The sequence below is a fragment of the Acomys russatus genome, chromosome 21 (genome assembly GCF_903995435.1).
Source record: "Acomys russatus chromosome 21, mAcoRus1.1, whole genome shotgun sequence".
NCBI classification, from domain to species: Eukaryota; Metazoa; Chordata; class Mammalia; order Rodentia; family Muridae; genus Acomys; species Acomys russatus.
Window position 1 is genome coordinate 58608028 of NC_067157.1, and position 15038 is coordinate 58623065.

Sequence of the window (15038 nt, forward strand, 5' to 3'; positions counted from 1 at the left end):
AAATCCCGACCCCAGCCTTTGAAAGGAGCAAAACCGGGGCGGGGGGTGGGGGTGCAGGGGGGCCGGGGCATGAGTGGCAGAGAGGCACCCCTAGGCCCCCATCCCTTCCACTCCCCAGAACTCCTCCAAACATGTACAGGACTGGGAAGGTGGCTTAACAGCATGCAAGAGTCTGAAAGACCTCATGGATGGCTTTTAGCGCCTGACAGTGAAACTCCTTTCTCCCCACCTGAAATAACAGTGCATCCAGATGAAAGACTGCACACAGCAGAAGGAAGGAGACACAGTGACAATATGGGCAGGGCAAGGATTCAGAGTTAAATCCCAGCTTTGGAGAGTGGGGAATTTAGATAAGAAAACACTAATACTTTACCATCCTTTAAGTTTAGGGATTCCTTTCAAAAGAATAAATATAAAATATTAAAGCACCGTCCAAATGCATCTGTTCTTGTAAGCCCTCCAAAATGTATCTTGCATTTACATTATTTGAGACTTCAGCTTAACTTCCTATGGCAAGTCCTAATTTTATTTTTTATCTGAAACAGACTCTCAGACTTGGCTGTCCTGGAACTCAATATGTAGACCTGGCTGGCCTGGAATTCAGAGAATCACACCTCGCTACCCTAATTTCCCTAACCCTAAAAAGAGTAACTATATGTATTGGAATCTCTAAGAATTCATACCTACCTTTTCTAGTACCCTGAGGAAACACACTGCTAATAACCAGAACTGGCTTTTGTCTGTCAGTTGTTAAGATAGCACAGGAGGCTCACAAACCTGTATGTATCATTTATTTTGAGATTGGGGGAAAGGGTTCTGGTTCTGAGCTATTCACAATAGAGAGCAAATACCAAAATCAGTGCCACATAAGACTCTGTTTCATGTTTAGCTTGTACCCAGCTGTCCCACGCCACGTCCCAGATCCATCTGCTTGCAATCTGTGAGAGACAATTTAAGACTCAGATGCAGTTTGCTAAGTCACTTCTAAATTACAATAGTTTGTTTTTTAAATAGTGTGTCGGATATCTCAGAAATCATTTCTTTGGCTGGGTGGGGTAACTTAAGTGATAGCACACATGCGCAGAGCCCTGGGTTCCACCCTGCACACACTTAATGTCTTGTTTGTTGTGAGTTAAACACTCCCAAACCCAGCATAGCAGGCCCCAGAGGTATACAAGGTTCATACCAAAGACACTGTCATTACAAGTGTCAGAAAAATGTGATTTGAGGCAAGACTGAACTATGGAGTGACTGATGACCTTGGCCCCTGCCCTTTTCCATCTGTAATCTGCTGTCTGAGGTGGAAGACAGCCTTTAGGGGTTAAGCATCCTCTTGTCTTAAATAAAGTGCAACTGCAGACCTAATTCCTGTCTCTTCTCTTTGTCCTTTGTATTCACAAGCACCATGAGCCCTGCTGGTCAGTCAGAGCCCAGCACCTGAACATGCCTGCTCTTCAGTGCACGGACTGCATGTGCTGTAACTTACCACCAGCACCTGTCTGCCTGTCTGTCAGGCTTAGTCACTATTGTTGAGATAAAACACCATGACCTAAAGCAATTTGGGCAGGACAGGGCTTATTTGGCTCACATATACACTGAGAGAAGCCGAGCAGGAACCTGGAGGCAGGAGCTGATGCAGAAGCGAGGGAGGAGCTGCTTGCCGGCTTGCCCAGCACCCAGGACCCACCAAGGCTTGCCTTCAGGGCAATCTTATGGAGGCAGGTTTTTCAATTAAGGGACCTTCCTCAGACGACTCTAGCTTGTGTCAAGTTGACATAAAACAAGCCAGCACAACTGACCCTTGTCTACTTGACACATAAGCAGACGGTGTTGCCATGCCCTTTCCTTTCCTCTTCATCCCTAAAACCATCCATTAGTACCAACATCACAGTATAAACCCTGTTCGCTCCCTAGCATGCCAAGATGAAGCTTACTGGCTGGTTAATCAACACGTATTTATTTTGATGTTTGAGACAGGGTCTCACTATGTAGTTCTGCTGTCCTGGAACTCGCTCTGTAGACCAGGCTGGCCTTGAACTCACAGAGACCCACCTGCCTCTGCCTCCCAAGTGCTGGCACTAAAGGTGTATGCCACCACACCGGGCTTACTGGTTAATTAATTTAAATAACATTTAAATAATCAAAATTGGTATGACCAAGAAACATGCTACATAATCTAGTAAATTATTGATAACAAAAAAATGTATTTCAAATAATTTGCAATGAAAAAGGTTTTTTTTTTTTAAACATATCTTGGTACTCAAGAGGCCCTTTAGGATCTTTATATCCCTGGGGACACCTCAAAGCTCAACGAACAAATGTGAAGTCATTGGGGCACTTACATTTATTGCTTGGCCAGTCTTTTGAATAAATAATACTTTTATAATGAATTTATAACGATAGTACCCAAATTCCTTGACTGCTGACAATGCTTTATCTGCCAACTCAAGTGACAAATGAGAGAAGGCTTTATCATCATATTTGACATCTTTAAGACTTTCCTTTAAAAAAAAGAAAAATGTTTCACTTTTCAAACAGTCTTTTTATATAAGTAGAAAATATGTATCTAAATAATACACAACTGTTTTTAATACACATATTCCTGAAAAGACCATATACTTATACTTACCACACTTTTAGAAAAAAAAAACTGTTTTCAAAATTATATTCAATTGTCAAAATCCAGGTTTGGTGGCACATGCCTTTCGTTCCAGCACTCAGGAGTCAATGGCTCTCTACAGTTCTGGGCCAGCCTGGCCTGCACAGTGGGTTCTGGGCCAGCCTGGCCTGCACAGTGGGTTCTGGGCCAGCCAGAGCTACAATACTGAGACCCATCTCAAAAACACTGGGTTCAGTTGCCCTTCGTGATCAATACTAAGTTTCTGCTTCTGAGGCTGCTCTGTCAACTTGTTGTAAATGACCCAGTTTCCCATTTCTCACTATGGAGACAGAATTTTCAAAGGTTTCTGGAAATTCATAGTAAAGGAAGGAAATCTTTAGTGTTTATATGCATGCTAAAATTTGAGCTTTCCAAATGTCTGTTATATCTTGGCCCTGAATTGGCTTTATGCCACTGTTATCTTCTCTGAGTCCTTAAATCAAAACTTACTTCTCTCTCTTACTCCTTATGACAATGATTTACTTGTTTAATAATAAACTAACACATCTGAGGGGAAAAGGTGTGGCTCACAGACCATGAAGCAGAAGCCTTCCTTTAAAAAAAAAAAATCAGATTTACTTTAAATTTATCAATGTTCCACTTGCACACATGTCTGTGCACCACATGTGTGCCTAGTGCCACTGGAGGCAGGAGAGGGTGTTGGGTCTCCCAGAACTGGAGTCGTAGATGGTTATGAGCCACCATGTGGGTCCTCTGGGAAAGCAAGTAGTGTTCTTAACTGCTGATCACAGACACAGCCTTTCATTAGCTGGCTTTCGGGAGTGCGCCCAGGACTGAGCTCTGTGATAGCAAGTAGGCTCCTATCAACAGTTTCCTGGGGACATAAAGTCAGGTGAATGTCCTCCCTGCATCTCCTGCCCCCTCTAGTTCTGCTCTTCCTCCTCCTCCTCTCCCTCCCAGCTTCTCCTATTGGCTCCCTGACAGGCGTCTGCCAGTATGTAGCTGGCTTAAGGCCTGCTTTGGGTTTGGACCTGTCTTCCCAACAGTCTGTATCATCGCTTTCTTCTGAATGTAACTTGAATTCACGGTCAGTCTTCTGAGAGTAAGCCCAGCCCACTGTCTGTTAGCAGTCTCCCCAGTTCCATATGCTGACTGTGACCTTGGCCTCAGGGCCCGGGCATGGCTTCACCCCACATAGTTTCATTTATGTGACAGAGTCAAGTGAGAGACCAAAAGCATACACGCCTAGATCACACATCCTATTAATGTTGACCAGAATTTCCCTCAAATAGTAAGCTACAATATCTTTGCCGACTCAATTATTTTGAAATGATAACAGGAGAGATGGAAGGTAGTAGAGAGGTTCAGAATATGACACCTTAAAATACGCTGCTTTCTCATATTATTTTGACCCCAAATACTTGAAAAAAATTGTGGGTGCAGCAGCCTGGACTTCCTCATGCTTCCTGGAAGCAGGAGATAAAACTCTCCTGACAGTTCCTCCCCAGGCCCAGGAGATAAGAAGAGCACTGCCGGAGGCGGGGAAGGGAGCAGAGCACACACTCCTTCCCAGGTCTCAACCCAGACACCAAAAACCACATGTTCCCTTTTGTTTTATTTTATTTTGTTTCGTTTTCTTTTTTTCCAAGACAAGGTTGACTCACTTTTTAGAACAGGCTGGCCCTGAACTCACAGAGACCCACCTGCCTCTGCCTCCCGAGTGCTGGGATAACAGGTGTGTGCCAACAAGCCTGGCAACTTTCAGGTTTTCTAATCTGCACCCCAACTAGTACACAGGAGCTGGACCCTGCCTTTCATCTTTGTTTTTCTCATGACGTCTTCCATGTATAAATGGAAGTTACTAAAGTGTGTTTTTCTCTGAGCTTTTCTCAGTTTGATTTTTAGGTGAAGTGGACCCTTAAGGAGAGGTGGAACTCCCATCCACCTGAGGGCTGAAGCTGCTGGAAGTCAACCCCTGACCTCAGCACACGCATGCAAGCCGAGCTTGCTGTACAAACCAGTGCCACTGTGATTAGCCACGCCCTCTTTCAGTGCACCTATGTGGCCAGTTCCGCGGAGACAGATGCAGGTAAAGCACTGTGAGCCTGGCCAGGGAGCATCTACAGCTGCAAGTGCTGGACAGGACATGGCTTCACAGCTTGAGCACAACATCTGTTGGTACCACCTATGTGGTTACTGACCTGAAAAAAAAATGCCTTTTTTCTCCATACCTATTTGTAAGTCATTAAAGCAAGTTTGCTTCAGCTAGCAAAGCCAGCAGGGCACCCATATTAGAATTTAGTTTACAGAGAACGTGGCTGTCTTTCCTTTTAGATTCAGGCTGAATTCAACAAACATGCAGAAGATTGTAGAACCATTATAGCCTATTTTCACAGGCAGTCCCTATAGCAAACACACACACACACACACACACACACACACACACACCTTCCTCAATAAATATGATTACATGACTTAATTTGGCCTCGGATGGTCTCCTAGGTGCTGAACAAGTGTCCATCACTGAGCGGTCGCTCCTGGTCCCTCATTACCTTCAACATCTGCTGGATTTTAGTTTCTACTGAATGTGCCTGGAATTTCTTCAGTGGCTCCATTCTGTATGAATTGGCAAACTTTAGCTTTGTCAAGGTGCTCTTCCACTCTTTGCCTATGTCAGCAATTGAGTCGTCAAATGGAGGCTCCACATACTGAACATCATGGAATGACTCCCTCAGTCTCTCTTTTAAGATCTGTGCATACTGCAAGAGAGAGGAGAGCGGTTACCAATCTGCACACGGTGGGGGCAGAGTTCACGGCCCTCCAGGCCAACTTCTGGGCAGTCTCTAATCCTATACTGCTGGCTGCCAACGTGGTACAGAGGAAGCAGTCTGTGCTTCATGTACACCTGCCATGACAGCTCTTCAGTCAATCAGAGACTGAGTGAGCACATGCGAGAGAGACCGGCTCTGGCTTGTCTGTGGAGGACTGTCTTGACTTGGCTGACTGAAAGGAGAAGACCCACCTGCTGTGGGAGGCACCACTCTCTGGAAGGGATCCCCAGCTCCATAGAAAGGAGCCAGTGAGGGAGCGCTCTGCTTCCTGGGTGCTGGTCCACTATGACCAGACTCCCCAGACTGCTGTTGCCATGCCTTCTCCATCTTGCTGGGCTGAACTCTGGGATCTTGAGGCTAAAACAAGCCTTTTCTCTATGAAGTTACTTTTGTAAGGGTGTCCTATCACAGCAACAGGAAAAGTAACTTAGACATACCGTACAGTATACAGATACAAGCCTGTGTGCACATATCTAGAATACCCACAGAAGTGAAAAGGACCAGAAACAAGAGTAGCCTCCAGAGAGCAGCTGAGGATATGATAAAGCAACTTTTCATGCTTCCAGCTGACCTGCACCTATGAAGGTATTATCCATAAACTCATTTTATGTTTAGTTATCACTAAGTAAGTGATGTATTTGGGTTACACATGTATAAATCTTTACTTGAAAACAAAAGCACATATATTTGTGTATTTCTTTTTTTATTTGTGTATTTCTATATATTACATACATACATATATGTATATCCATTTTTGGCATGTAACATCTCCATTGTCCATGATTTTTTGGCATGATGCCTCCCTTCTGAAGTATCCAATTTGTATTAAGAAAATAATTACTCAAAGCCCTACAGGTGTGTCCAACCTGTGGCTGACTGACTGGTGTGCTGCACACACCCGGGCTAGGAACACTGTGAATAACTCAGCACACTGTTGGTGACAGTCAGTAGCAGTTTCCAAAGGCTGGACCCACTGAAGTCATTCCTGGATGGATGTTCCACTCTCCTGTTTAAAGTGGCAAGCTCTGTTTTTATAACAATCAGGCATTTCTTTTCCACACTTAATTGCTTGGCTAGAGCCTCCAGTTTCATGTTGACTAGAAGTGGTGAATAGATGTTTCCCCGAGTTGCTGCTTCATCTTATGTACGGTACTACACTGGGACACTTTCATATAATGAGCTATCTCTGCATTCTGCGAAACCTAGCATGCTGTATCATTCTTGAATTGAATACTGCATGCTAGGGTTTTTATAGGATATTTAGTTTTTTGCATCAATATTCTTAAGGGCAGTTAGTTTTTGTTTTGTTTGTTTGGTTTTTTTTGGTTTACTTATTTATTGACTAGTAGTTGGCGCATGCTATGGTATTCATGTGGAAAGCACACATAAACACACACGTACAAATGTGTGTGTGTACATACATACATACATACATATATATATATATTGTACACACACACACACACACACATTTGTGTGCTATCCTAACTGCCAATCAGTTCACTAAGATGTTTAGACTTGGGGTTTAGTTAATTCAATACATAGTGTTTTTTTATTTACAAATTTTTATAATAAAATTTATTATGAATTTTAAAACTTCCATGGCTGCAGATCAAACCCAGGGCTGCTCACATGGTAATGCTCTACAAATGGCCAGACCCAGCACTCTGCACTTGACAGATTTCTCACTGAAAACTCCCACTATAAAGGCAGATTAGTGCATTTCTCCTTTAAACCTGTACATTTTCCTCATATTTTGATGCTACATCTTAGTTGCATATTTGCAAGAATTAATGTTTCCCAGGCAACTGGCCACATTCTTAGGCAAGTTCTCACTTCATTGCTGATAATTTTACTTGCTTTGATTTTTGCTTTATCTGAAGTCTATAGCCACTCCCACTTAATTTTGATATTAGCGCATCTTTCTCCACCCATCTCCTTTTATGTGTGAGGCATTAATTTTAATCTACTCTGACACCTGTTTTTAAATTGCTGTACTTACACCATGGATATTCAAAATGCTTGGTAGTATAATTGGATTAATATCATCATATCTGCTGCCCTGTTCTATTTGATGCCCTTGTTCCTTTTCTTGCCTTCCATTCTTTTCCATTGTGATTTAAACAAAGAATTGAACATGGCTCCTCACCTCTCACTTCTTAGCATGTGACTTACTTTTCCTTCACCTCCTCTACATCTTCTTTTAACCGCAGAGTTGGGAAATATGCATTTGCCGCTAATCCAAACCCACCTTCAACTAACACCTCATGGACAGTATAAATTAAAATAACTCAAACTCCTCCCTCCCATTCTCTTTGTTACACTGTCATTCATCTCTCTCCCTCTCTCCCTCTTTCCCTCTCTCTCTCACACACACACGAACACATACACACATTAACATGTATTATGTGCAAATATAATTTTATCTATCTTTCCTGTTATTTTTAACAGACCATCATCTGTTAGAGCAATAGTTCTCAACTTTCCTAATGCTGCAATCCTTTAATACAGTTCTTCATGTTGTAGTGACCCCAACCATAAATTATTGTTGTTACTTCGTTAACTGTAGTTTTGCTAATGTTATGAATTGTAATATAAACTTCTGATATGCAAGACATCTGATATTTAACCTCCAGAGGAGTCATGACACAGATGCTGAGAACAGCTATAAAAGAGAGGAACATAAAGGTTTTTAAATTAACCTGTAGTCTTTCTTTGATGCTTTTATGTAGATTCAAATTTCTGATTTTAATTTTATTAATATTTTTGTTAATGTTTTGTGTAAGGCAGGTTTATTGGAGATAAATTTCTTATTTTCTCTAGAAACATTTTCCCCTCGAGAGTAGTTTTGCAGGGTATAAACTCCTAAATTGTCACTTGTCTTCTCTGAACACTTTTACTGCACTCTATTCTTCATTATCTCTGAGAATATGGATATAATCACCTCTCACAGGCAGTGTGCTTGTCTTCTGGTTTCTCTTTGGACTTCTCTTCACCTTTACTTTCTCAAGTTTGAGACTATATGCCCACATATAGATTTGTTTTCCTGCTGTGTTCGCTGATCTCCCTGATGTTTTTGAATTCACTGGTCTTTATTTCTTATATTCTATTCTCTATCTGGGATTTTCCATTAGGAATCATTTACAATTTCTACAACGGCCTGAAGAATTTCAAACATTCTCTTCTTTTTCAGCCTGTGTTTTCTCTCTGTTTTGGACATTTCTTTTTCCTTTTTCTTTTTCTTGTTTTGGTTTTTCGAGACAGGGTTTCTCTGTGTAGCCTTGGCTGTCCTGGACTCACTTTGTAGACCAGGCTGCCCTTGAACTCACAGTGATCTACCTGCCTCTGCCCCTCAACCCCGAGTGCTGGGATTAAAGGTGTGCATCACCATGCCCGGCTCCTGTTTTGGACTTTCCATTGACGCTTTTATCCCTGTGGTATGTGGCTCTGATGCTTGCTGTCCTTGGGGTGCTCAGCATTCAGTATGCCTTGTAATGTTTTCTTGGTGGTCAGTCCAATTCACAGTGTCGGAGTGTCTGTAAGACGCCTCTAGTCCTGCAGGTGTAATGCATGGGAGGAAATAATGTAGTCTGCATTAGTCTTAGGTCTTTAATGAGCCTGTGCCTCTGGACTGGGAATTTCACAAGTATTTTGTGCCCCCTACCTTCTCTCTTCCATAAGAACAGAAAATCCAGAAGGGCTGGGATTGGTTCCCTTTCAATAAGTCACCTACACTTTGCAAATCCTAATAGCTTAGGTCTAGTTTACTAATTTTTCAAGAGGGCAGATTATGTGAGGAACATAAACACACACCCACCACCACCATCACCGCCTCCACCTGCTAGGAGGAAGACTGCTCAATGACTAAGTCTCTCTGGAATTTTTAATTCATATAATATATATGAATATCAATTATACAAATATAGCACATAAACACACCCAGGGCGGGGGAGGATCTAGTAATTCATCAGCTGCACTTCAGGTTTTCGTGCTCTATTACTAAAAGTTTGAGCTTTGGCACGTTCAGTCTCTGCACCGACTGTCACAGACTTCTGTGGTAACTCTGTCCTATAGTCACTTTTCTCATGTATATAAGAACTGATTTTCAGTCTGTCATCTTTTACTTATTATTTAAAATGTAGGGACTTCAACTTCCTTACATCAAGAGCTTGGAATTCTGTTTCTGAAATATTTCACCTGTGTGTGCAATTCTAGGACTAGTTTTATTTCAGCTGTGTGAAGTATGCTGGATCTAGTTTTCTTTATTTCAGCTGGGTATGGGTTTCTAGGATTACTTTTATTTCACCTGTGTGTGGTATTAAAGGACTAGTTTCCTTTCAGCAAAGATGCTTCAGTGTTTCCTGATTCAGACTGTTTCTGAGAACTTGCTATTTTCTCCTTCCCAGTTAGTTTCCTTAAACAATGTTTAGATCACTGGCTTCAAGTATGCTTTGGTGGGATTTCTTGTTTCTTAGGCCTGGAATTCCTTGAGACTCTTTGGTTCAAAGGTTGAATTTTCATATTTGTGACTTTTCATCTATTGTGTACAACAGTATTTGGTACTCTCCCCCCCCCCCTTAGGGACTCAGATAACAAGATTAGGACTTCACTGACAGAGAATACTATTTCAGAACTTTCCTCTCATGCTTTTAAGTTTCCTAGTCTTCTTTCTGTGGTGTTGGATCTGTAAATTACATTCACTGTACATAGTCTGACATGTATTTATTTGTGGGAGGACAGCTCAACCTCTCTGCTGCACTTGAATATGCTCACAGGATGCAGCTATTATGCAGTGTCACCAACAGTGTTTTCAACATTGCAGGATTCTTCTGGGAGTGGGACGCATGGAGCTTCAAATTAACCCTGAGTGAACCACTGATTTGAAAACTGCGTTGCTGGCATGCCTTCTTTATGCATAACACTGGCCACATGGCTTATTATACTCTTATTTTAAAAGTATTTTATTCTTTCAGTTGATATGAAACCCTTATACTTAAAAAAAAAACATCAAATTTGTTATCAAAACAAAGTAGTGATAGGCATTTATGTACATGGGGCCTACTTACAAACCTAGAATAAACTGAGCTTAGTCTGTCATTATTCCAATGAGATACTCAATTATTTAGCAAAATGCTATTTGCTAATGTTTATGGTTTTCAAATTCATATGCTTAAGTGAGATTGATAAAATTGCTAAATTTCAGTAATCTTAAGGTCTTGTAATCTTTGGTTATGACAACCTAACTCCTACTAAGCAAAAGTGTGATTGATTGGAGATATGGAGCAATTCAGACAACAAGAAAACGCTGAACAACTAGACTGAGAAAGACACAGGAAGTGAAGGGCATCCCAGGCTGCATCTGCTGTTAGAAGGAAACCTCGTCTGTTTTCATTTCATTTGGTTTCATCCTACAAAATTTAAGGAGTCACCTAACTCACTAAAACCCCACCCAGTCAGAGATGGCCAGGGTAGTTCTGACAGGACTCCCACTAGAGCAGGGCGACAGAGAGCACAGCAGCGAGGAGCACTTCCTGCTCTTGCAGAAGAGCCAGTGGCCTCCAGCAGCCACATGGCGGCTCACAGCCAACACTGTCACTATGCTCACCTGGCGCATATACACCCAGGCACATTCACTGATGCATAAAACAAAATAAACAGCTTTTGATAAATGGACATGTGATAGTTGAAATACAGCAGTGAAATAAAGATAGTGAAATAAAGTCAAGTGCGTCTTGCCGTCTTGTATCCTCACAAGTACAGAAACCACTGACCACTGACCACTGAAAGTAACATTTGGTGTTAGGGCTAGCAAATATGTGAGACCCTGTTTTCTTCTCAGTTACTAGCCTATTCCACATTTTTACCTTCAGAAGATGAGGTTTTAAGAACGTTATATATTTCAAGTAAGATGACTTGGTCCATGTACATTTTACTAAAAATGCATCTTTGGGTTAAATCCGAGCTCATTCAACTTTCAAGCCAGGCAGTAGATTCACACAAGTCACTCCTGTGTGTCTTTGCCGTTGGTAACCCGAGCTTTAATGCGGGACTGTGGCAGGCACCGAGACACAGCTCACTGCTCTGCTTCTTCCTACGTGTGTGAACTTGGCGTGCTGACTTTTTTCCCTGTCTGATCTTTTCTCTGTAAAACACTGACACAAAAGAGACATTAAAACCTGAAAGATTGTCACCACCCCAGGGTGATCCTGAAGTAGCTCAGCTTCCAGAAGATACGCGTCTTTTCTGTTGTAGCTAGCTTCACCCTCAACCAATCGTGAACTACGTGAAGTGGGTACGAAGAAAGCGCCAGGCAGCCTAGGACACAGGCGCTAAGCTCAGCACTATTAGTCTTGCCTCAAAAGAGGGCGGAGTCCTGATTACACTAATGGTTCAAAGGACGGTCACACAGAAACGCCAGTGTCTACTGTAACCATGGCCTTTTCCACTGATATCAGAGAAATAACTAATATTCTTCAAAACTAAAAGCACTTCATTGATCTGTGCATGTCAGTTTTTTCCATGGGTATACTAATGTGCATCTATATGGTAAAATCTATTCGGGGTTGGTAATTATGAATATACTAAAATCGCTTTTATAAGGCATAACCCAACAGTTGGGCAACTCTGTACATTTGCCAAGTCTGAAAACAATTGAGGTCGACCGTGTAAAAAGTTTCTTAAGTTAACGTATGGCTCTTGGGATTTAACCACAACAAAAATCCTGAGCCTTCAACTTTTAAACGACGTTGTTCCGCCTAAACTCAGTTTCGCGAGGGTCAGGAAAAAAACAAAAAACAAAAACAAAAAACCAAAAAAACAAATGGAAGAGGGAGAAGGGCATCCAGCCCTCCTGGGCTCCGGGCCCGGGCAGGGAGCAGAGCTTGGTACGAAGGGTGGGAAAGCTGCCTCGGGCCTCCACTCACTGACTCCTTCTCGAACATGCTAGGCCTCCTGTCTCTCTTGGGCGCCACCGGGGAGTGATGCGCTTGGTTGGGGGACGACTTCGGCAATCGGCCTCGTCGCTCCATCCTGACCCGTTTCTCCGGAGGCCTCGCCTGCTGCTGTCACTCTCTCGCTGCTCAACGCCCAGGCTAAGACGCCGGAGCCACCGGTCCCGCGCATGCGCAGCTCGCAGCCACGTCCCGGAAGCCGGGGAGGCGACGCACGTGAGTCATCAGAGAGCGCCGGAAGCGTTGCGCCCCGCGCCGGAAGCGATGGAGGTAGGGTGGCCGCTGCCTGCTGATGGCTGTGTCTCGCGCGTCCCGAGTTGCTATGGTGGGACCCCCCCCCTCCTTGTGGCAGGTCCTCCTCGGGATGTTGTTGTGCGAGAGCGCGCGTGGGCTTATAAACTACAGGGAGAGTCAGTTTACGGAATACTGTGTTTGATGAGGGAGGCGGGGTGTGGAAAACAAACACAACTACTCAGTGCTTATTTCATTCCAAAATCAGGGATGCTCTGTTTTCTATTCTCACGCACCCTGTAAAGTATCGCTGATTTTGATAACTGCAGTATAATAAAGGAGTGCCGAAAGGAATAATGCATTGTTCAGAAAACCCACCGAGCCTCTGAATTCCAGTGTCAGCAAGTGTGATTAATGAAACAATTCAAGATTTTCTACATGAACATTAAAACAGACACATAAAATACCCATAGTGTCTAAGCACTGTTTTACACATAAAGCTATTACGGTATCCAGCTACCATACCTTAGTGCAGTCTGCATTTAAGATCTGATTTTTTTTTTTAACCTGAATGTAATAGTGCCTTTATATTTTATATTTCAGATTTTAACAGGGGACCCCATTGCCACGTGCCTTTCTCCTTTAGTGCATGACCTGATTTGTAACGTTGGATTTGAACTCAGAGAAGTTTGTGATATCAATAGCATTGTAACTCAAAATGGTCAAGTATGCTGGGAAGCAATTACGGACCGCGTGAGCTATACAGAATCAGGTTCGTAGTCTCTGGATACCACGCCTCAGGTAGTACTGTTACATTGAAAATATGTTGTCCTGTAAAACCCTCTTTGGTCCTTTCTCTTGAAGGGCTTTGTAATGTAGTCGTAACTGGGGCGTGGGGGCGGGGCTGTGTACGAGCAGGAGGGCCAGAAGGCAGGTTAGGCCTACGAGGTCCAGGAATAGTAGTCTCTAGGTGTGCGTACCGCATCAGTACGGACTAGGCATACAGGAAGAGACAGAATAGGGTCATGCCTCGCATCACGTTACTCAGAACAGCACCCAGCTGACACGTCCAGATATTTCTGGAATTCCATTTTTTTCTAGTTGATCTAGAGTAACTACAGCTAGACAGACTGTACTGGTGGTAAAATCTTTACAAATCACTTCTACTGAGCTGCGAGTACATGTATCATATGTCCAACTATAAGCTCCTTGATTTTGTGGACATTTTGAGATGAACACTTTTCTCTGATTTCGACATTTTTCATCCTGTGACATAGAGCAGTGAAGCTAACGCGTATTTTCCCCTATAAGGCCAGAGCCTGGATTACAGGAGAAGCGTGCAGCTCTTGGGTCCTGTGTGTGAGGCCGTCCATCTACATGTCTTATCCCTGACCAGGGCACAGTTTGAAATTCAGTATTCACCATGGTTCCAGTGGACAGCTTATCCCGAGGTTTGACATTTGCCTATCTTTAGAAATGCAATTAGACTTTGCAAATTGGAAAGAAGTCTTCATTCCTCCTCAGATTAAGAGTGTCTTTCCCAGCCGGGTGGTGGTGGTGCACACCTTTGATCCCAGCACTTGGGAGGCAGAGGTGGGTGGATCTTTGTGAGTTTAAGGCCAGCCTGGACTACAGAGCGAGTTCCAGGACAGCCAGAGCTGTTACAAAGAGAAACCCTGTCTCAAAAAACAAAAACAAAACAAAGAGTGTCTTTTCCTTTGCAAATTGGAATCCTCTTTACTCGCCAAGGCGCCAAAGTGTGCTTTCCATCTTTGGCCTACAGCCAAGAACAATTAGGTAGATACACATAGTTAGTATAACTGAAGTTGTATTTTATTATACTGAGGGGCCTCATGCTCTAAATCCCTAACTACAGCCCTAACCTATCTCCCCAGGGCTGCTCACCTGTCAGTATGTCTTAGCTGAAGGTCACATCCAGTCTGTCACAGAAGTCTCTGATGTGATGGTCAGGATCCCGGAGGGAAACTCTCCAGCTGCAGGGCAGGTCAAGGTGGCGTCTCTCCAGATGTGCAGAGCAGAGCAGTGCTCTCGGTCTCTACTTACACACTGTCTAGTGGGCACCATGGGCTCTAGGCCTGTGTCTGGTTATCCTGAGTGAGTGATGTCACTGAGTTCTGGTTATTGAGTACAGCCTTGGGTAGAGTGGGGCTCCTGACTAAGCTAGTTTTACATGTCTAAAAGGCATTTTTTTATTATTATTTTCACTACACCTTTCTGAAGAGGTCCTGGGGACTGCAAGGGAAGTCAGTTTGTATCTGAAACTTGAATTGAGGAACATGCCAGTTTGGACAACTTTAGCACACAAGACAGACCTCCCAGGAAGATGACAAGGTTAGGAGGTCAGAAAGGAGGAGCTCGGTTCCTTAACAGTGGCTTGAAAAAGAG

The 15038-nt window shown here is 43.2% G+C and overlaps 1 protein-coding gene and 1 long non-coding RNA gene across 4 annotated transcripts; one reads left to right on the forward strand and one right to left on the reverse strand.

Annotated features, from left to right (window-relative positions):
• Positions 1-663: 663 nt before the first annotated feature.
• On the reverse strand, positions 664-12521 carry Dynlt2 (dynein light chain Tctex-type 2). Of its 2 annotated transcripts, XM_051164537.1 has the most exons (4): positions 12375-12521; positions 5173-5379; positions 2343-2501; positions 664-938 (listed from the first exon to the last, which is right to left on the reverse strand). In XM_051164537.1, the coding sequence occupies exons 1-4, from the start codon at positions 12477-12479 to the stop codon at positions 828-830; spliced, it is 582 nt and encodes a 193-aa protein (XP_051020494.1). In that variant the 5' UTR covers positions 12480-12521; the 3' UTR covers positions 664-827. The 2 variants fall into 2 exon arrangements, with proteins under 2 accessions (XP_051020494.1, XP_051020495.1); XM_051164538.1 differs by lacking the exon at positions 2343-2501.
• A 46-nt stretch (positions 12522-12567) lies between these two features.
• On the forward strand, positions 12568-14157 carry LOC127205138 (uncharacterized). Of its 2 annotated transcripts, none has more exons than XR_007832591.1 (3): positions 12568-12671; positions 13236-13404; positions 13944-14157. It is a non-coding gene; the product is annotated as an uncharacterized LOC127205138 (long non-coding RNA). The 2 variants fall into 2 exon arrangements; XR_007832592.1 differs by lacking the exon at positions 12568-12671 and adding an exon at positions 12733-12811.
• Positions 14158-15038: the final 881 nt, after the last annotated feature.

Bases quoted from the DNA above. Each gene is read 5' to 3' on its own strand.
- Dynlt2 (XM_051164537.1), bottom strand. From the start codon at position 12,479: ATGGAGCGACGAGGCCGATTGCCGAAGTCGTCCCCCAACCAAGCGCAT. The intron at 5,380-12,374 runs GTGAGTGGAGGC...TCTCTCTTGCAG, and splicing joins GCATGTTCGAGAAGGAGTCA to TATGCACAGATCTTAAAAGA. The intron at 939-2,342 runs GTAAGTGCCCCA...TGTCTCTCACAG, and splicing joins AGACTGGCCAAGCAATAAAT to ATTGCAAGCAGATGGATCTG.